The sequence below is a fragment of the Nomia melanderi genome, chromosome 4, assembly GCF_051020985.1.
Source record: "Nomia melanderi isolate GNS246 chromosome 4, iyNomMela1, whole genome shotgun sequence".
Classification (NCBI taxonomy): domain Eukaryota; kingdom Metazoa; phylum Arthropoda; class Insecta; order Hymenoptera; family Halictidae; genus Nomia; species Nomia melanderi.
In genome coordinates, this window is record NC_135002.1 from 18,093,442 (window position 1) to 18,110,191 (window position 16,750).

Genomic DNA, 16,750 nt, shown 5'->3' on the forward strand with positions numbered 1-16,750 from the left:
GTAATTTTAGTCTAAGTCGATATGACAGGGCGTGATATGAAAATGGCAAGGGGGTCCTGGGACCCCTGAGAGCATGTGACAAAATTTGACGTTGCTTGTCATGTCTACCCTATATCTCGTCTGTGTCTCTACTTAAGTCAGGCATCGAACTGCTAATGACACACTCCCCTCATACTAGTGACTCGCGATTAGTGGTTGCCTACTATCCTACTCTTGGAGCTGCCCGACACTGTGTACCTGTGTTAAGTATGTATTTATGTGAACAATTTCATGTATGCCCCCAACAAACAGGTGAAAGTATTAAATGTCAAAAGGGTAACTCTCCGTGAGGGGAAAGTCACTATGGAATTCACGAGCTTCCAATTTGACACCCCAGATTTAAGTAATACCACTAGTTTTTTAATTTGGGTACAAGAATATAAAAACTTTTTAGTAAGATTTTACCTCTATACTACCTACATATATTGTTACGTCACTAGTTATATTTATTTCATTTTTACCAATCAAATCTGCATTTTCCATGTACCAACCCCCCAACTTTCCATAGATATGTAACATGTATCAACTACAAACAATTTATCGTTCTCTTATTTCAAGGGTGCTAAATCGGTGTTAAATCGATACTCGCGGGTACTTTGGTGACACTTCATTCACGAAAAGTTATCCCCTCCATATTTACTTTTACCTATTGTATTGAACACTACATAAAACTGCTCACATACACAATCTTGAGTAGCTATGAATAGAGTAGTGGGGAACGTTGTTTTCGAATTACTAGTGTGAGGGGAGTAAATTAGACGCCACTGACTTAATACGGTAGTTAGGAACATTTGGTTTATGGTTTGAGAGGAGTTGGTTATACATTAGTCTTGTGATCTAACAGCTGAGAGAGGTGTGGGTTGCTGAGGGAAAGAAGTTAATTTTCGTACAAAGGTTCACTGAAATAGAAGGATTTTAAGGAAAGACAACGAAAATGGTGGACCGTGCGCATATTAAAGAGATGATACCAGTCCTGCAGGATGAGAAAATTGGTAATTATTTCAAAACACAATTATTTGTTAATTTGACATTGCCCCTCCCAAAAGTGTAATGTGTTTATGTTATTTGCAAAGCATTGCAATTTTCTTATTTTTTATAATTCTTTTATTTGTTACAATAATCAAATTCACAATATTTTAGATATGTTGGCAGCCACAAGTATTCTTCAACAACAGGCTGCTGATATTAGAAATCAAAGAATTACCTGGCAATCGTATTTCCAGTAAGTATATAAAGTATTGATTTTAATACAATGGTAGCTATATTAAAATCTTTCCAATGTATAATGGCAGTTTTATAATCTAGAATTTATAATGTAAGTTTTCTTTTTAAATATGCAAATATTTATACAACTGTATGTCACATCTTATAGGTCTCAAATGATATCAAAAGAAGACTATGATTTTATAGTTGCTTTTGATACAACTGATGCTAGTGTCAGGGAAGCAAAATTAAAAGAAAATCCTCATCAAGCTGCTAAAACCTTCCTGAATTTACTGGGTCATGTTTCAAAAGATCAGACCATTCAGTATATTCTTACAATGATTGATGATATGCTTCAGGTTTATCATTTTATATAGTATTATGAAATACATGATTTAGTCTATAAAATATTTCTAAGAAGTTATATCTCTGCAATTCAGGAAGACCGTAGTCGTGTGGAAATTTTTAAAGAACATTCAAATCGCAAACGAGAATCAGTATGGGGACCTTTCCTAAATTTATTAAATAGACAGGATGGTTTTATTATGAATATGACTTCTCGTATTATTGCTAAACTTGCTTGTTGGAGTCACGATTTGATGGAAAAGACCGATCTTCAGTTCTATCTAACATGGCTCAAGGATCAATTGAAACTTAGTGTAAGTCCAAACATATGTGTTTATTAAATTATTCGAATTAAGGAATAAAAATGAATTGGAAGAAGAGAAGTTTTGTATTACCTGCTTTTTTTTGTCGCTTAGCTTTTATTTTTATAGATTATAGTTATGTGTGTGCACAATGCAGGTGATGGGTTTTCATTATACAAACTGTCTTCTGTTTTTCCTAATCAACTACAGGAACATAATTTATAAGTAAAAGGAAAAAAACGCAAAAGATGTTGTATAAAGTTTTGCTGTACAATACATTTTATTACAAAGAATTGATTATGTTTTTTTAGTCTGTGTTTACATATGGATAATATATTTATAGTACTGCTATTAATGTTATTAACTATATATCATTTTGAATCATTTTAAAACAAGAAACATCTATTAAACATTGTGTATATCTATTACATATAGAGCAAATACAGTTTGTTATTGCATATGTATTTCTACCTGCATTCAATATTTGCTTATAACATTATACTAAAGTGTTTACAGAAAAATTTCATATAACATCTATTTTTTATTTTTACCTATAGATTATGCTTCTGCAATTTGACGAAAAAATAAGAAACAAACTATAAATGATACAATTTACTAAATTATAACACATTACAATTTCATGTAACATTATTTAACATACAATTCCGGAAGTTATTCATTCTTATTTATTTTATTGTTTATCCATTTTAACTATCATTTTTACATATACATATCTATACAATTGTATAAGTAAATATACAAAGATATTATCAAACAATAAATGCAACTAACCACTGCAGAAATCTAGGTATATTGCAATTGACCATGCAGAAGATCCATGTTGCTTTTCGCAAGGTAAAGAATAAATAGAAAATGTTTCTAAATTAAGTAAAGATTTAAATGCATGTACAAGTGACATGGGTTTTAGTTGGAGGCTCTTCAAGACACTGACTTGCATGCAGAAGTAGAACAACATAATATTGAAGACAATGAGGCATACGAACTACATGAACAAGTGAACATGGTTGGTTTTATAATTACTGATTGTTAATATATCTAAATTACTTTGATCATAAGTATAAAATATAAATATGTAATACATAACAATTAGTTTACAGACCAGTAAGTAATGTATTCTATAAAACTTTTTCATCCATATATGGAATTATTACCATTTAAGATGAAAGTAACTAACTATAAATATTAACTACCTATCCTATATTTCAGAAGAAGAATGATAACTAGTTCCACATAAAATATTAATTAGTGATCATTTTATTATCTCATTATGTTTGTGCGCACACATAATTACAATATTTCATCTGATTGTTTAAATATGACTTACAGTAATATATGTTCATTCGTTTTTATTTAGAATAACGAATACATTCAATCTGTGGCACGATGCCTGCAAATGATGCTTCGCATAGACGAGTATCGCTTTGCATTTGTATCTGTAGATGGAATTTCTACTTTGCTTAGCGTTTTAACAGGCAGAGTAAACTTCCAAGTACAATACCAACTTATATTTTGCCTCTGGGTACTTACTTTCAATCCATTACTTGCAGAAAAAATGAACAAGTACGTATATGTTATAGAACTTATAGATTTATGAGAATTCATTGTATATGTAATATTGTAACAATAATTATTTATTTTGTAGATTTAACGTTATACCCATTTTAGCAGATATATTAAGCGATTCTGTGAAGGAGAAAGTAACACGTATTATTTTAGCAGTATTTAGGGTAAGTTATATAATATAAGTTGTATAGTGCAAGTATTTTTCTTATGTAGTATTTATTTGTCATCAATATTACACAGAATCTTATTGAAAAAGTAGAAGATGGACAAGTTGCTAAAGAACATTGTATTGCAATGGTACAGTGCAAAGTATTGAAACAACTTTCTATTTTGGGACAACGTAAATTCGACGATGAAGATATTACCGGTGATATTGAATTTTTAAATGATAAGTTGCAAGCATCTGTTCAAGATTTGAGTTCCTTTGATGAATATTCGACCGAAGTGAAATCTGGACGCCTCGAATGGTCTCCCGTTCACAAATCTGGCAAATTCTGGCGGGAGAATGCCAGCCGGCTTAATGAGAAGAATTACGAGTTGTTACGTATTTTAATCCATTTGTTGGAAACTAGTAAAGATCCGTTGGTCCTTAGCGTAGCAAGTTTTGATATTGGGGAATACGTAAGACACTATCCACGTGGCAAACAGTATGTTTAAAGAAATGTGTTCACCTTACTGCCATTTATAGTATGTTTTGCCAATTAAATTTTGAAATTACTTGCAGTATAATTGAACAACTTGGAGGTAAGCAACGAGTAATGCAGCTGCTAGGACATGAAGATCCCAACGTAAGGTATGAAGCTCTTCTGGCTGTTCAGAAGCTCATGGTGCACAATTGGTATGTAATTCTAATCTATATTATTTCTGAGAAGATAATATTATTTAACATTAAATGTTTGAACATTTAATTTCTAGGGAATACTTAGGAAAACAATTGGAAAAAGAGCAAACAGGAACCTCAGGTGCTCCAGGGGCCAAACCTGGCACACAAGTACCAGCAAAAGCTTAAGCACACATGTAATCTTTACCTTTGGCTTAAAATCTGTATATTTTATCTTCCTTCTATATTTCCTCCCCTACAATATATTTTTATTGCGTGTAAAAATCAATATAGCAAATGTTTGGAAGTAAAATTCCATTGAAAAATACATTCCTTTGTATTCGAACATAAATATCTGTAGATACAAAATGTACACAATAAGAATTCATTCGGTTCGGTATCAACCAATTCAAATGTACAGATTATAATAAATGTAGAAATACGATATTATCCTGATAATAAGGCGAGTGTATTTATACTTAATAACAGAATTTGTAATTAAGATGTTTAACGGAATGTTAGGAGAAAATAAAGTATTACTATTTACTATTAATAGAAAATGGTAAAAAAAGCAGACACATTTAAATGTTTCGTTTTTCATTTTTCTGCAAATGTCAATTTTACGTTAATATTACAAGACGTTAACTGTGTTACGAGGTACCGGAAGATGTACGGTATATCAACTTCCCTTACGGATTCATCGTCGCCACAAAGACGACATCTTGTTTTACCGCCAAATCCTGATGCATTTAAAGACGCTTCCATTACTGGACCTAACAATGTTCCACACTTTTGACAAACTAATGTCTGTAATAGTAATGATATTTATGATTAATAATTCTACTAACTAACAAAAACAGTACAAAATTACAAACATACCGTAGTTTTATCTGAGCAATGGAAAAGACGATCTTGAAGCAGGAATGAACAGCCATGAGATATTAACGAATCTCGTTCCATTTCACCAAATCGAACACCACCACCTCTTCGCCTACCTTTTATAGGTTGCCTTGTTAAAACATCTATTGGACCAGTACTTCTAACCTATAAATAATGTAATTTGTTATTTAAGTTAATTTCAGAAGTAATAGGATAAACTTACAAATTTACTTACTTGCCACTTATCCGAGACCATGTGCCGCAATCGTTGGTAATGTACAATTCCAAAAAAGATATCTGCTGTCATTTCTCTGCCATCTATACCTGAATACATTCTTTCAGTACCGTAATAATTATAACCGCCACGTTCTAACAACTTTCCAAAATATTCAACCGCTGTGTTGTTCTCGTTGAACCGAAAAGACGTTGCATCGTGTACCAAACCGTGTATTGCTGCTGATTTTCCCGCCATTACTTCGATCATCATGGCTACAAATATATGCATAAATTATAATATTACTATTTGTTAAACATGGGAATAAACATTTTGAAATAAAATTCGCTTCACCTATTGTCATACGACTTGGAAAACCATGAGGATTAAATACAATATCAGGAATCAACCCGGTTTCTGTAAATGGTAAGTCCTCTGCTGGCCATTTTTGAGAACAGATTCCTTTTTGGCCTGCTCTAGAAGCAAATTTATCTCCAACACTTGGATTACGCTAAAATTTGCAATGATTAATATAGCTACAAAATATACATTAATTCGTAATATGAAAAACTATACTGCTTACCGAAATGCGAAAAGTAATGCAAGCCCTGCGTGGAACATGACTATGTAAACTACCACAGAGTTTTACAGTATCAACGTGAGCATCCTCTTTGCCATGATATTTACCAGTAATGTATGCAGACTGATCCGCATCGTAGTAACTATTCAAATAAATTCATCTTGTTACTATTAATTTAAAAACGTTAGTAACTTTAACGCGTTAAAGCCGGCACTGCAATTTATATTTTACTGTATCAGGTGATTTTATTAACATATACTTTATTAACAAATGATTCAAAATGTATATTTTTATCAACATTTGTCATTTTTATAAAAATAGGTGAGATATGCCACTTGCACCACTATTATCTTTGTGCAATCAGTGTTACATGTTACATATTATATGTCGGCGTTCGTAACGTAGTAAACAAAATTAAAATAACTTACCAGTAATAAACTTCACCTTCAGAGAGAATAGTACCTGGTATAGGAAGACCATCAGTATCCAATTTTTCTGCAAGTTCCGGTTTATCTGGATTTCGTGCAAAATAACTTTTTTGATCTTTTAAATCTACAAATTCAGATTTATAAATTGTTCCATGCGCAAACCCTCTATCATAAGCAGCTTTATTTATAATCATTGCATCTTCCATATCGTATCCCTAACAAACATACATACAGCATTTAAAAATATTTTCAACATTGCACTTCAAGTTTTATTATTCACTTACTGTGTATGAAATGACAGCCACTATTGCATTTGTACCCATAGCAAAGTCATCAAGATCAATCTTGTCATAATGAACAGGGCGGAAAAGTGGTGTTGCAGGTGTTTGAAGTCTATACAATTTAGTTTCTGATTGTAATTGCCATGTATGACATGGAGTACCCATTGTTTGTTTACCCATCTATAAAATAATATGTTGTTTATTAATTCATTGAGAAAAGATGATCGTAAATAATCTCGCGTTTTAATACAAATTAATTCTATTCTACATATAAATGTTATACAGAATGGATAAAATACGGATAAATTGTTACTAAATCATATTGTAAAATATCTTACTTGACACTGATACATATTTCTTGGACTTTGATTACAATCTGGCATTGGAATAAGACTTGCTAAATTACTTAAGAAAGCTGTCTTTGACAATTCTTGATGTGTTGTTAACTGTAATAATAAAGTACATAAGAATTTATTAAACAATAGAAAGTGATACAGAAATGCATGATTTATTACTCCTTCATAAGCTTCTTCAGGTGTGATGCAAATATTTAAATAAATTTGTTCGAATGTTCCTATATATTCAATTTTTTTAGCAACTAAATTCATCACTGGTCTCATCATGCGTGCTGGATTTGTGAATAAATATAATCCTGGATACTGAGCTGGTACATTCTTCTTTGGCACCAGAGCTATTTCTAATGTAGATGGAATCTGCAAAATGTACGATTAATTAAGATAATTCAAATGTATAATTTAATCAAATAAAACTCAGATATTACTTCTTGTCCCTTTATTTTAAGTAATCGAAGTTTATCTGTCACTCTAGCAACTATACTATCATCTATTACTCCAATCAATTTTCCATCCAACATTACAACATATGAATTGTCCCAGTTGTCAGCAATAGATAAAGGAACCATTCCAAGATCCATTAATACTATAGGAATATTAGCTTTTAATTTGGGATCCGGATGTTTTGTAATGATACAATTCATTGTTAAGTGATTCAGGAGCCCACAAGGTGCACCGTCAGGTGTATGGACAGGACAAATAAAACCTGTAATTGAGTATTAAATCGTTACCAACTATTATTGTATTAATAATATGAATACCCTTGATTATAGTAAACAGTTACCCCATGCATCTGGCAATAATTGTCTAGCTTCTGTAGTTCTCATTTCCTGGAAAAAAGAACCTCTATGAATTGCACGAAAATGACTCATGTAACGCATTCTATTAATGTTTTCGGCAACGATTGTGAGGCCACTAGTTTGCATAAGTCCTAAACCAGTTGGTGATTTTAAATTTCCAGTGGCTAAGAAATTTTCCATCTGCGATTCAAGTGAACTTGTATGCTTCATTATGTTCAACATTTCCTCTATACAGATACAAAAGATAATGTAATTTCAAACATGACTACTTACAAAATGATAGTTATACAACTGTTTAAGTACTTACGTATGCTTAAAGTGTATCTGTTGCCCGCACTTCTGGCACGTTTCAAAATACCCAATTTAAGTCCAGTTAGCCAAGAATGTAACTTCTCTTTCAATACTTGTAAGTACAAATGACCACCAAGCAGGCATTCCTGCATCATCACAGCATCAGCTCCCTCAACAGCGCAGTTATTGTTTGCAAGAGAAAATAGCTTTTTGGTCATAAAAACAAGTAAATAAAATTTATCTAGAGGATCATTTAGATGAATTGCTACACAATGCCTGAAAATAGTACTTGTCATTTAAAATAATATTCTACAGAGCGATACGTACACATACATATAATATATTTAAGATACTGACTTAATGATAAAATCACAAACATCTATATCAGTAGCATCTTGAGGTAATTCAAAAAATTTTATTCTGAACATTCTTCCTATATAAGCCTTGCATTCTTCATGACTGTGTAGACCTTGTTCATGAATTTCTCTAAGCATATTTAAAATACAACCTTTATAATACAGATCATTATTACCAGCTGTTAACGCATTATAAATAAAAATGTCTGAAACATCTATCAAACATTTGAACATCAGGACTAATGGAACATAGTACAAAACTTTTCTATGTGTAAACATTAACTTTGCAGACCCATCGGTTACATAATGTAATGTATTGTTCTATAAAACATATATTTTAATAATATTACTTAGTCAACTTAAAAAAAGTGTTATATATTTTATTATATAAAATACATACAGTTGCAGTATTATCGTCACGTACACTCCTTAGTTGTAGGCCAAGATCACTAAATTGTATTCCACGAGCTTTCCATCCTGATCTTCTGATGGCTATGGGATAATTTCTCCTGGTCATTAAAAGCATTCTTATAAGCCTTTCTAGTCCTTTAATGACAAAGTATCCACCCCATTCCTGTTCATGTTCTCCATGACTAACTAATTCTTTAGGACTCATTTTACTCAAATGACACCTATTGGACTATAAAATCAAATATAAATTAGATATGCAAGGTGTTCCAGATATACATTGAAATGCTTTACTAAAAACAATTATATAGAGCTTCAACTTTGTTATAAGCTGAAATAGTGTCAATTTTTCTGGTTTTATAAAATATGTTTTGGAATGCAAGAAAAACTACTTATCAATTAATTTCTACTTTTGTTTAACATTAAATGTACCATGACTGATCTACTATTATACAAGAGTTATTCTCCATTCTAGTATTATATTATAATTTTAAAATGTTAATCCTGAAATATAAAAATACATAACATATAAAGTTGTAAGACAATATTTGTTCTATTTGAACTGTTCCATGACCTTTTAAAATATCTTAATGTATATTTGAAACATCTAATATAACAATTATTAAGTTTATAGCAGTGTTACGTACTTTAACCATAATTGGAATTTCTCCTAAATCTCTTTCAAGAGCTTCTTGAATTTTACCATTGATAGACCAACCCAATTTAACAGTTATTTTTCCTTTGTAAGTACATCCTCTTTGACGACATTCTGTAGGATAAATTTTATGATTTTTCACTCCAATAGTCCCTGTGGGGATAGAAGGTTGATGAATAGATACATCATCCACCCATAGAGCTACTTTATCTTCATTTGGAAGGTGAATATAAACAAGGGGATTCTCTCTAACACCTTCTGAGAGACCATCTTCTAACATGTAATTAAAAGAATCTATGTGCGGACTTCCTAAACTCTGCAATAACTAGAATATGTAAAAATTGGATTAGTGATAACATTTTATCTAAAAGAAATTTCAAAATTAAATAAAAGCAATGTTTATATTTACGAGATTTTGGTTCTCTGGTGGTTTACCGAAGTTTTTTGAAGTGTTTGTTAATTTCGGCTCAACCAACATTTTTATATCTGTTACAAATATAGTCCACTTAAAATAAGAACAATAACACTAAATGTAATTTATTTGTAATAATACACAAACGTGCTTCATACGAATGCATTTCACTCACGTGGAGCGCCACAACATTATTAGCAGTGTTGCCTACTTGTTATAATTAGTTTTCCCTTGGACATTAGAATCTAGGGATAAAAATAGAGGGATCTAAATTTGATTTGATACTGTCCTACGGGTACTTATAAGTTTAGTAAATAAATTTTTTTTTTTCGTAATCATTAATGTTTGTCCTCAAATTGGATAATTTTGAAGTACAACTAAATACTTACTTACAAGTTTAAGTATTGAAGTATTTGTACATGGAACGCAATTTTGTACTATATACTTTAAAAATGTTCCTAAGAATCATCGAAGTTTCGCTTCTACAAGATTTTTCGGATAAAAAATCAACATGTCAGATAACACTGTATTATTTTTCAATTCTAACAATTCTACACTTTTTAATTATTTAAAAATATATTTATAAAGTGATTAAGTTTCCTACATGGATATTTATGTAAAACATAAGTTACATGTTTATCTTTCCTTACAATTATAATTCGAAGTGTATCATTGGATGTATCTAATCCAATACTAGACAGGAAAAAAATTAATTTATTGCAAGAAATGTTAACTGCATTATATAACAGATATTTAATATTTAAAAATGTTGTATATTCATATAATGGAAGGATAACAGCAATTTGTTGAGTTTTATTTCTTCTCTTTTTTGATTCATGGAGAATATTTGATGTATATATTTGTCATATATGTTTTATTAGAACAATGACAAAAATAAATACATGTGAAATTTTTAATGAAATTGACAAAAAATATTATACACTTTACATAGAATGGTTTAATTCATATTTTAAAGTAACACTGTTAGAACCAACAATGCTACCATTAAATGGTAAGGTATGTATGCAGCTTTAAAATTAAAAGTTCATTTCTTAGATTTGTGTTATTGCTACATTATAATATTTTTGATATTCTTTTAATTTTTTAAAACTAATGTAATTTTACATTGTAGATGGATACCAAAGAAATACAATTTTTTTGTGAACAATTATCCAAATCATTTGAAGAATATTTCTTAGAGACTAAGAAAATATTTTCTGGGAAAAATGAAGACATTCAGTTTCTTATTGAAGACACAATTCTAAAATGGAAAAATAATACATGGACTCTTGGAAGAATTAATTTAAACCTTGTTTCAGATGTTAAAATTATTTCAGAAAGTTTTCAACAATCTTTAAAATTTTATCAAGGTGTTCAAGAAGAGTTAAATATATTGAAAGAAGAAAATAAAAGTTTGGTACACATAAATATAAAGTTAAAATCAGATTTAGATAAAATGATAGAAGTCAAAACTGGCATGGAACAGGACATGTTTAAAAAATTCAGTCTTATTTTAAATTCTAAAAAGAGGAAATTATGGGAAATACATAATATTCTTAAAAAGAAGGAAGATACTAAAGCATCAGCTTTTCATGTATCCACAGATGAAAGTGAGGAGTCGGATGAAGGAAATTATAGAAAAAGCAAGATAAAAAAGATTAGTAATGATAATTCTGTACATATACAAAAAATTGCAATTGATGAAGAGATTAGTCAGAAACCATCTACTAGTAGAGATTGCATGAAAAAGAATACGAAAGTTAAAAAAAATGATACAGAACAAAAAGATGAAATGCAAAGAGAAAAAAATTGTATTCCTGAAGCTAGAAAGTCAAGAAGCAGTTTGAATTTTATAGAAGAATCAGAAGATGAATTATTTTCTTAAAAAATTTTTAATATATAGATCATACAATTTTAGCAACTGAAAATTGCTACAAATTTTTTAATATATAAATCATATAATTAGCAACTTGAAATTGCTACAAATTTTTTATATGGATAAATAATTTAATTATTGCTTACTAAAATTATTTTTTAAATCAATGAATTGTACATAAAATACTTCATGCAATATGTTTTACTACATAAATGAATAATTTTTGAACCAAAAATACCGGTCAAGCTATTTCAATAACTTTTGCAAATTTTGTATAATGCAGTATTGTACATGTAATTCCTTGTGCAATAGTGTATTGTACATGTAGTTCTTTGTTCACATAATTTCAGCAATAGATGAATATTTTATTAAATAAAATAACTTTGTTTTTCAAAAATTTATATCATTCTGTGTGTTTTTCGCAATAAAATTCATAAACAAATATGTAAACATTTCTGAAATAACTTGAAAGTTTTACCTAATATTTTCAATTGTTGGTTCAAATTAAGATTCAATCAATTGTACATACAGATGATTTTTATGTAAATTGTTTTTATTCTATAATATAAATATTGTATATAAAAATGCTGTTGATTCTTATTATCAAAATTACATGTCTTTTTGATATTGGCCCTTTGCAGCCTCAGTAGCCATGAAAGGAGAATTAATTCCGATGTGTTTATATATTAACACTAGAACTACCAAATGGGTCAAAACAACCCATTTCGTGACACTTCTTTCGTAATTATGGAAAAGGCACAGACAATCTTCTGAGAAATTATTCAATAAATTGATTTAGATGATTACAAACTAAAATATAAGGAAATACAGAACTCAATAAATGTATTTTTATACATTCTATAAGGAAATACAGAATAATCAATTCTACTGCTCGGTAGTTCTAGTATTAAAGAGAATAATATCTCAAAGAAAGTACGAACGATTCCTTAAGGACAGGGCGGGAGTGGTACTAATGTCGTGTCTCGTGAGGGAATTGTCGATCTTCTAGTTCCGTTGGTATTCGAGGGTGAATAGTAGAGGATAAAGTCGATGGGGATGGAGTAACAAACGGAGAATAATAATCATAACGATAATAAGCAAATGATTCCCATCGGGTTGGGTGTTGCACATCAAAGGATGTGGCGTTTGTAACGGGTGCGTTAGCAGAATAATAATTTCTTTCAGGCACGTTCGGTATGTAGTTGTATTGGGGTTCCAAAAGACTTTGCAAATGTCTGATATAAGTTATGGCGTGTCTGAGCGACTCTATTTTCGATAGTTTCTTTCCAGGCGGTTTACAAATTGGTAGCTTCGATCGTAAGAGCTCAAACGCGCGGTTCATGTCTCTCATCCTTGTTCGTTCACGATCGCAAGCCGACTTTTTATAATCTGAAAGCGAAGTACCAGTTAAATTAACATTTCAATGAAATGATATTTATTTTACATACTCGCGTCGTTTTATATTAACACGTTCGCGGACGTAAATACTACTGCATTCATCTTTATTGTGATGCCAAATGACTTGAATGTTATAACATTCAAATTTATAAGCCACATTATTACGCATTTAATTCCATATAGTCTTAATTTTTTCATATTGGAGAACTAAATTTGCATTTTTTTAAATTTTGCAGCTCATTACAATTTTTACTCTCCGCGAACGTATTAACACTAGAACTACCAGATGTGTCAGAATGATCCATTCCTAAATTCTTCTTTTACAATTATTGGAAAAAAATATATCCTTCTCTAAGAAATTTTTGAAGAAATTGTTTTAGTAATACGCAAACTAAGTTTTGAGTGATCGAAGTCTCGATAAATCCACTCTTGGGGTTTATATAGAAAAATTTTGAAAAGTCAACTTGACTTCTTGGAAGTTGTAGTGTTAAAATACGCTCGAAACGTACCCTTTTCGGTTTGCGACGATTCACGTTGCACCGATTTAATGTTCGTTTCATGAAGAATTTCTAAATGTGGGTGACTATTAATCACTTCTGGTTCGGGTACCCTGATCACAAACACACGTTTGTTATTTTGTTGACGATCTTCAATGTTCCTATGATGCCATGTTCTTCTCTCCGATATGCTTGAATCTTCTATAATTAAATATTTGCGTTACCTTAATATTTTTCGTACATTCCAAAGGTGTATCTATTCATGTATACCTGATTCACTTCTAATGAATTGATCCTGCAAATATTGATTGATCGGCGATAGCTTGGATAGAGAACTTTCTTTCTGATTCAGTATTTCTTGTTGTTGCAGTTTAGAGTTTTTATCCAAGTCCAGCAATACGGGTGAATGGGCACAATCTTCGTTATTGCTGTCATTTTCCGACTAAAAAATACAATTCTTCTTTTATTTCATAGAAGATAGTAACACTTTTTAACTTAACACTTTCACGATGGAAAACGTAGTTTTACGTCATTTCGAATTCTTTAGCTGAATACATTTTATTTAAAAAAATATGTTTCCTATATGCAGTTGTAATGTTTAATTTTTTAAAACTTTCAATATTAAATGATTATAAGTACCATACTGACATGTAATATTTCTTATGTTCACATACCTATAAATAATAGAACTTTACCGTACACAGCTACAGACTTTCCGAAATTATATGCCGTATTCAACTAAACGTTTTGTTCGGCTATCACCCGTCGCGAAAGTATTAACATCGTGTTGCTTGTAATCAAGTGATTAAACAATTTATTTAACACATTGAATGCCGCATGGTTTCATAGAGCAAAATACACAAAATGAAAAAAATGTAATATTAAATCATTTTATTGAATTACATTATTATTATCGCACGTTCATTTAGCCAGATGTCACCGCATTTAATAGCATTATTTATAATATAGAAACGTTTTCAAATAATCATTGTTTAATTGAGTGAACTATAGTAATTCAATTTGGTTGGGGTTCACCGGTGACCCCCATGGCATTCACCGTGTTAATAAAACACTGAATAAGGTTTCTGGAAGTTAAAACTACTGTCAAGATCCTTAGTTTTCGTAGCCGAATCTTCTAGCAACTCCTTATCAAGGAATCAAAAGATATTAATTTTACCTCGTTTTTTAACGGTTCGTCCGAATATCCTTCCGGATCCATATTAACGAACAAATTGTTCACGAATTAATAAAAGACTTGTCGGTTCCGCAATAGAGTAACCGATAAGGAGTTGAAGAACCGATCCACCTTCTTCGAGAAACTTTCCTAAGGCATAAACCACGAAGGACTGTCGAACGCGTTTGTCGTCAGATAAGATGTGGATCGGTCACAGACAGTCGTTATTAATGTTAATTTTATCCATTTATTAAGTATTCAGGTGTTCCGGCAGAGGTTCTCGATTTACGGGGAGAATGATCTGAGGACTGCTCGAATCATCTCTCGATATCGGGAACTTAAATTTCTTGAATAATAATCTATTGATTACGTTTGCCATTGATAAAGGGGAGAAATAGTTTCTTTTATGTCGAACTATTTGAATCATCGTAATTTTAGCATAGAAAATCGCTCCGCTAGGTGATCCCAAAATGCATTGTTTCCGCGACGGCACATGAGAACCTCTGGGATGATCGGAATAAAAGTGGGAATACAAACATCGAAACATAATAGACGCTTGCCCGATGGAAATACTAATAAGCCGACCTGTGTATGTATAGCGGGTCGAGAAGAATGGCCATCATTTTTGATGATGCACTGGAATCTATAGTCTTTAGAAAAATTAGTCTTTACGTAAGCAGGGAAAGTTAAGAACAAAATACGACAGGAGGTGTTTTTAGCAATGGTGGCATCCATTGCAATACTATTCTGCTCTATTTATTTATTAATTTTAGAATGAAATATACTGCGAGTGAAAGATATTGCAAAAGACATTGGTATTAAAAAGTGGCGCAGAAACTTCATAACAAGTGTTTTCATTTTAAAGGAGAATATTTTATTATTGTATGATATCGTGTAAATGCTCTTTCCAAACACCAGCGTACATTGCCAGAGGAAACTGCAAATTCTAATTGAAAAATAAATAAAGTCAGTTTCGGTAAAGATTTACATAACCGGAGAAACTATATGGAAGTACGAGGAGAGACAGTTTTTATCTTGTAAATGATTTGTATTCTGTTAACGAATTCTGTACAGAAGTTTTAGAGTTCTGTGATGGCTGTAGTAGGCAACTAAAGATTAGTAAAGTAAAAATATTAATTGCTAAACGGAACAGTGAAGCGGTACTTACGACTTAGTAAAATCTTTATTATAATTAATACTATTCAATGATTCCCATTGGTTAATGCAAAGAGTAAGGAATTTTAAATGTCGTTTAAATGTTTCGGAAAATTATTTAACTCGAAATTATGAGGATCTACAGGTTTATTAAGCACGGAAATATTGTACAAGCATGTAGCTATTAATAAACAAGCAAATAATTATAAAGTATTGTTATATTTATTGAATTTATTGCGAACCATTTCGAAGTACCAATTCAAAAGTGATAGACCATAATTACACATTTTCTAAGAGTGTTGCGGTAGTTTAGGGGTAACATTATACTATAGTCATTTGCTGTTGCAAGAAACTATAGGACATGGGACGAATGGATGTTCTCTCGAGACAATACGTTAACTTGGGTACCAGGGTAATATTTTTAAAAAGAAAATAATTATAGTTTATTACAAAATTATGATTGAATATATTTAATCGTGTTTTAGAAACTATATAATTTTACTTTTTATTAAAAGACACAGAAAACGGTATAAACATGGAGAAATAATTACTCTTCCAAATACACATGAATAAATCTGTTTACTTAATTTATTTACAGAATGATCTCATTTATTTCTTGTAACTTATTATCTAAAGAATATTTCCATTGTCTATACGTAAAAAATTGTTTTCTTTGTATGTACATACGTGTATTAATACT

At 30.7% G+C, this 16,750-nt stretch overlaps 4 protein-coding genes across 8 annotated transcripts; 2 read left to right on the forward strand and 2 right to left on the reverse strand.

Moving 5' to 3' along the window:
• Positions 1 to 94: 94 nt before the first annotated feature.
• VhaSFD (V-type proton ATPase subunit VhaSFD) lies at positions 95 to 4,738 on the forward strand. 3 transcript variants are annotated; one of them, XM_031972908.2, is made up of 11 exons: positions 95 to 246; positions 884 to 1,031; positions 1,180 to 1,261; positions 1,412 to 1,601; positions 1,683 to 1,901; positions 2,818 to 2,913; positions 3,265 to 3,470; positions 3,553 to 3,637; positions 3,714 to 4,120; positions 4,198 to 4,311; positions 4,389 to 4,738. In XM_031972908.2, the coding sequence occupies exons 2-11, from the start codon at positions 974 to 976 to the stop codon at positions 4,480 to 4,482; spliced, it is 1,551 nt and encodes a 516-aa protein (XP_031828768.1). In that variant the 5' UTR covers positions 95 to 246; positions 884 to 973; the 3' UTR covers positions 4,483 to 4,738. The 3 variants fall into 3 exon arrangements, with proteins under 3 accessions (XP_031828768.1, XP_076223389.1, XP_031828769.1); XM_031972909.2 differs by lacking the exon at positions 95 to 246 and adding an exon at positions 565 to 816; XM_076367274.1 differs by lacking the exon at positions 2,818 to 2,913 and having other exon boundaries at positions 96 to 246.
• A 143-nt stretch (positions 4,739 to 4,881) lies between these two features.
• RpI135 (RNA polymerase I subunit Rpl135) lies at positions 4,882 to 10,150 on the reverse strand. Of its 2 annotated transcripts, none has more exons than XM_031972906.2 (16): positions 9,948 to 10,150; positions 9,531 to 9,863; positions 8,876 to 9,115; positions 8,477 to 8,796; positions 8,136 to 8,395; positions 7,813 to 8,055; positions 7,457 to 7,734; positions 7,191 to 7,388; positions 7,014 to 7,121; positions 6,679 to 6,855; positions 6,395 to 6,609; positions 5,970 to 6,108; positions 5,741 to 5,897; positions 5,408 to 5,661; positions 5,173 to 5,337; positions 4,882 to 5,100 (listed from the first exon to the last, which is right to left on the reverse strand). In XM_031972906.2, the coding sequence occupies exons 1-16, from the start codon at positions 10,014 to 10,016 to the stop codon at positions 4,891 to 4,893; spliced, it is 3,366 nt and encodes a 1,121-aa protein (XP_031828766.1). In that variant the 5' UTR covers positions 10,017 to 10,150; the 3' UTR covers positions 4,882 to 4,890. The 2 variants fall into 2 exon arrangements, with proteins under 2 accessions (XP_031828766.1, XP_031828767.1); XM_031972907.2 differs by lacking the exon at positions 9,948 to 10,150 and having other exon boundaries at positions 9,531 to 9,652; positions 9,723 to 9,863.
• Positions 10,151 to 10,277: 127 nt separating this feature from the next.
• LOC116425332 (uncharacterized) lies at positions 10,278 to 12,185 on the forward strand. Of its 2 annotated transcripts, none has more exons than XM_031972912.2 (2): positions 10,278 to 10,967; positions 11,083 to 12,175. In XM_031972912.2, exons 1-2 carry the CDS (start codon positions 10,836 to 10,838, stop codon positions 11,833 to 11,835), a joined length of 885 nt encoding a protein of 294 aa, XP_031828772.2. In that variant the 5' UTR covers positions 10,278 to 10,835; the 3' UTR covers positions 11,836 to 12,175. The 2 variants fall into 2 exon arrangements, with proteins under 2 accessions (XP_031828772.2, XP_031828773.2); XM_031972913.2 differs by having other exon boundaries at positions 10,811 to 10,962; positions 11,083 to 12,185.
• A 209-nt stretch (positions 12,186 to 12,394) lies between these two features.
• sage (salivary gland-expressed bHLH) lies at positions 12,395 to 15,129 on the reverse strand. The gene is made up of 4 exons (XM_031972914.2): positions 14,899 to 15,129; positions 13,992 to 14,163; positions 13,734 to 13,922; positions 12,395 to 13,215 (listed from the first exon to the last, which is right to left on the reverse strand). Exons 1-4 carry the CDS (start codon positions 14,938 to 14,940, stop codon positions 12,797 to 12,799), a joined length of 822 nt encoding a protein of 273 aa, XP_031828774.1. The 5' UTR covers positions 14,941 to 15,129; the 3' UTR covers positions 12,395 to 12,796.
• Positions 15,130 to 16,750: the final 1,621 nt, after the last annotated feature.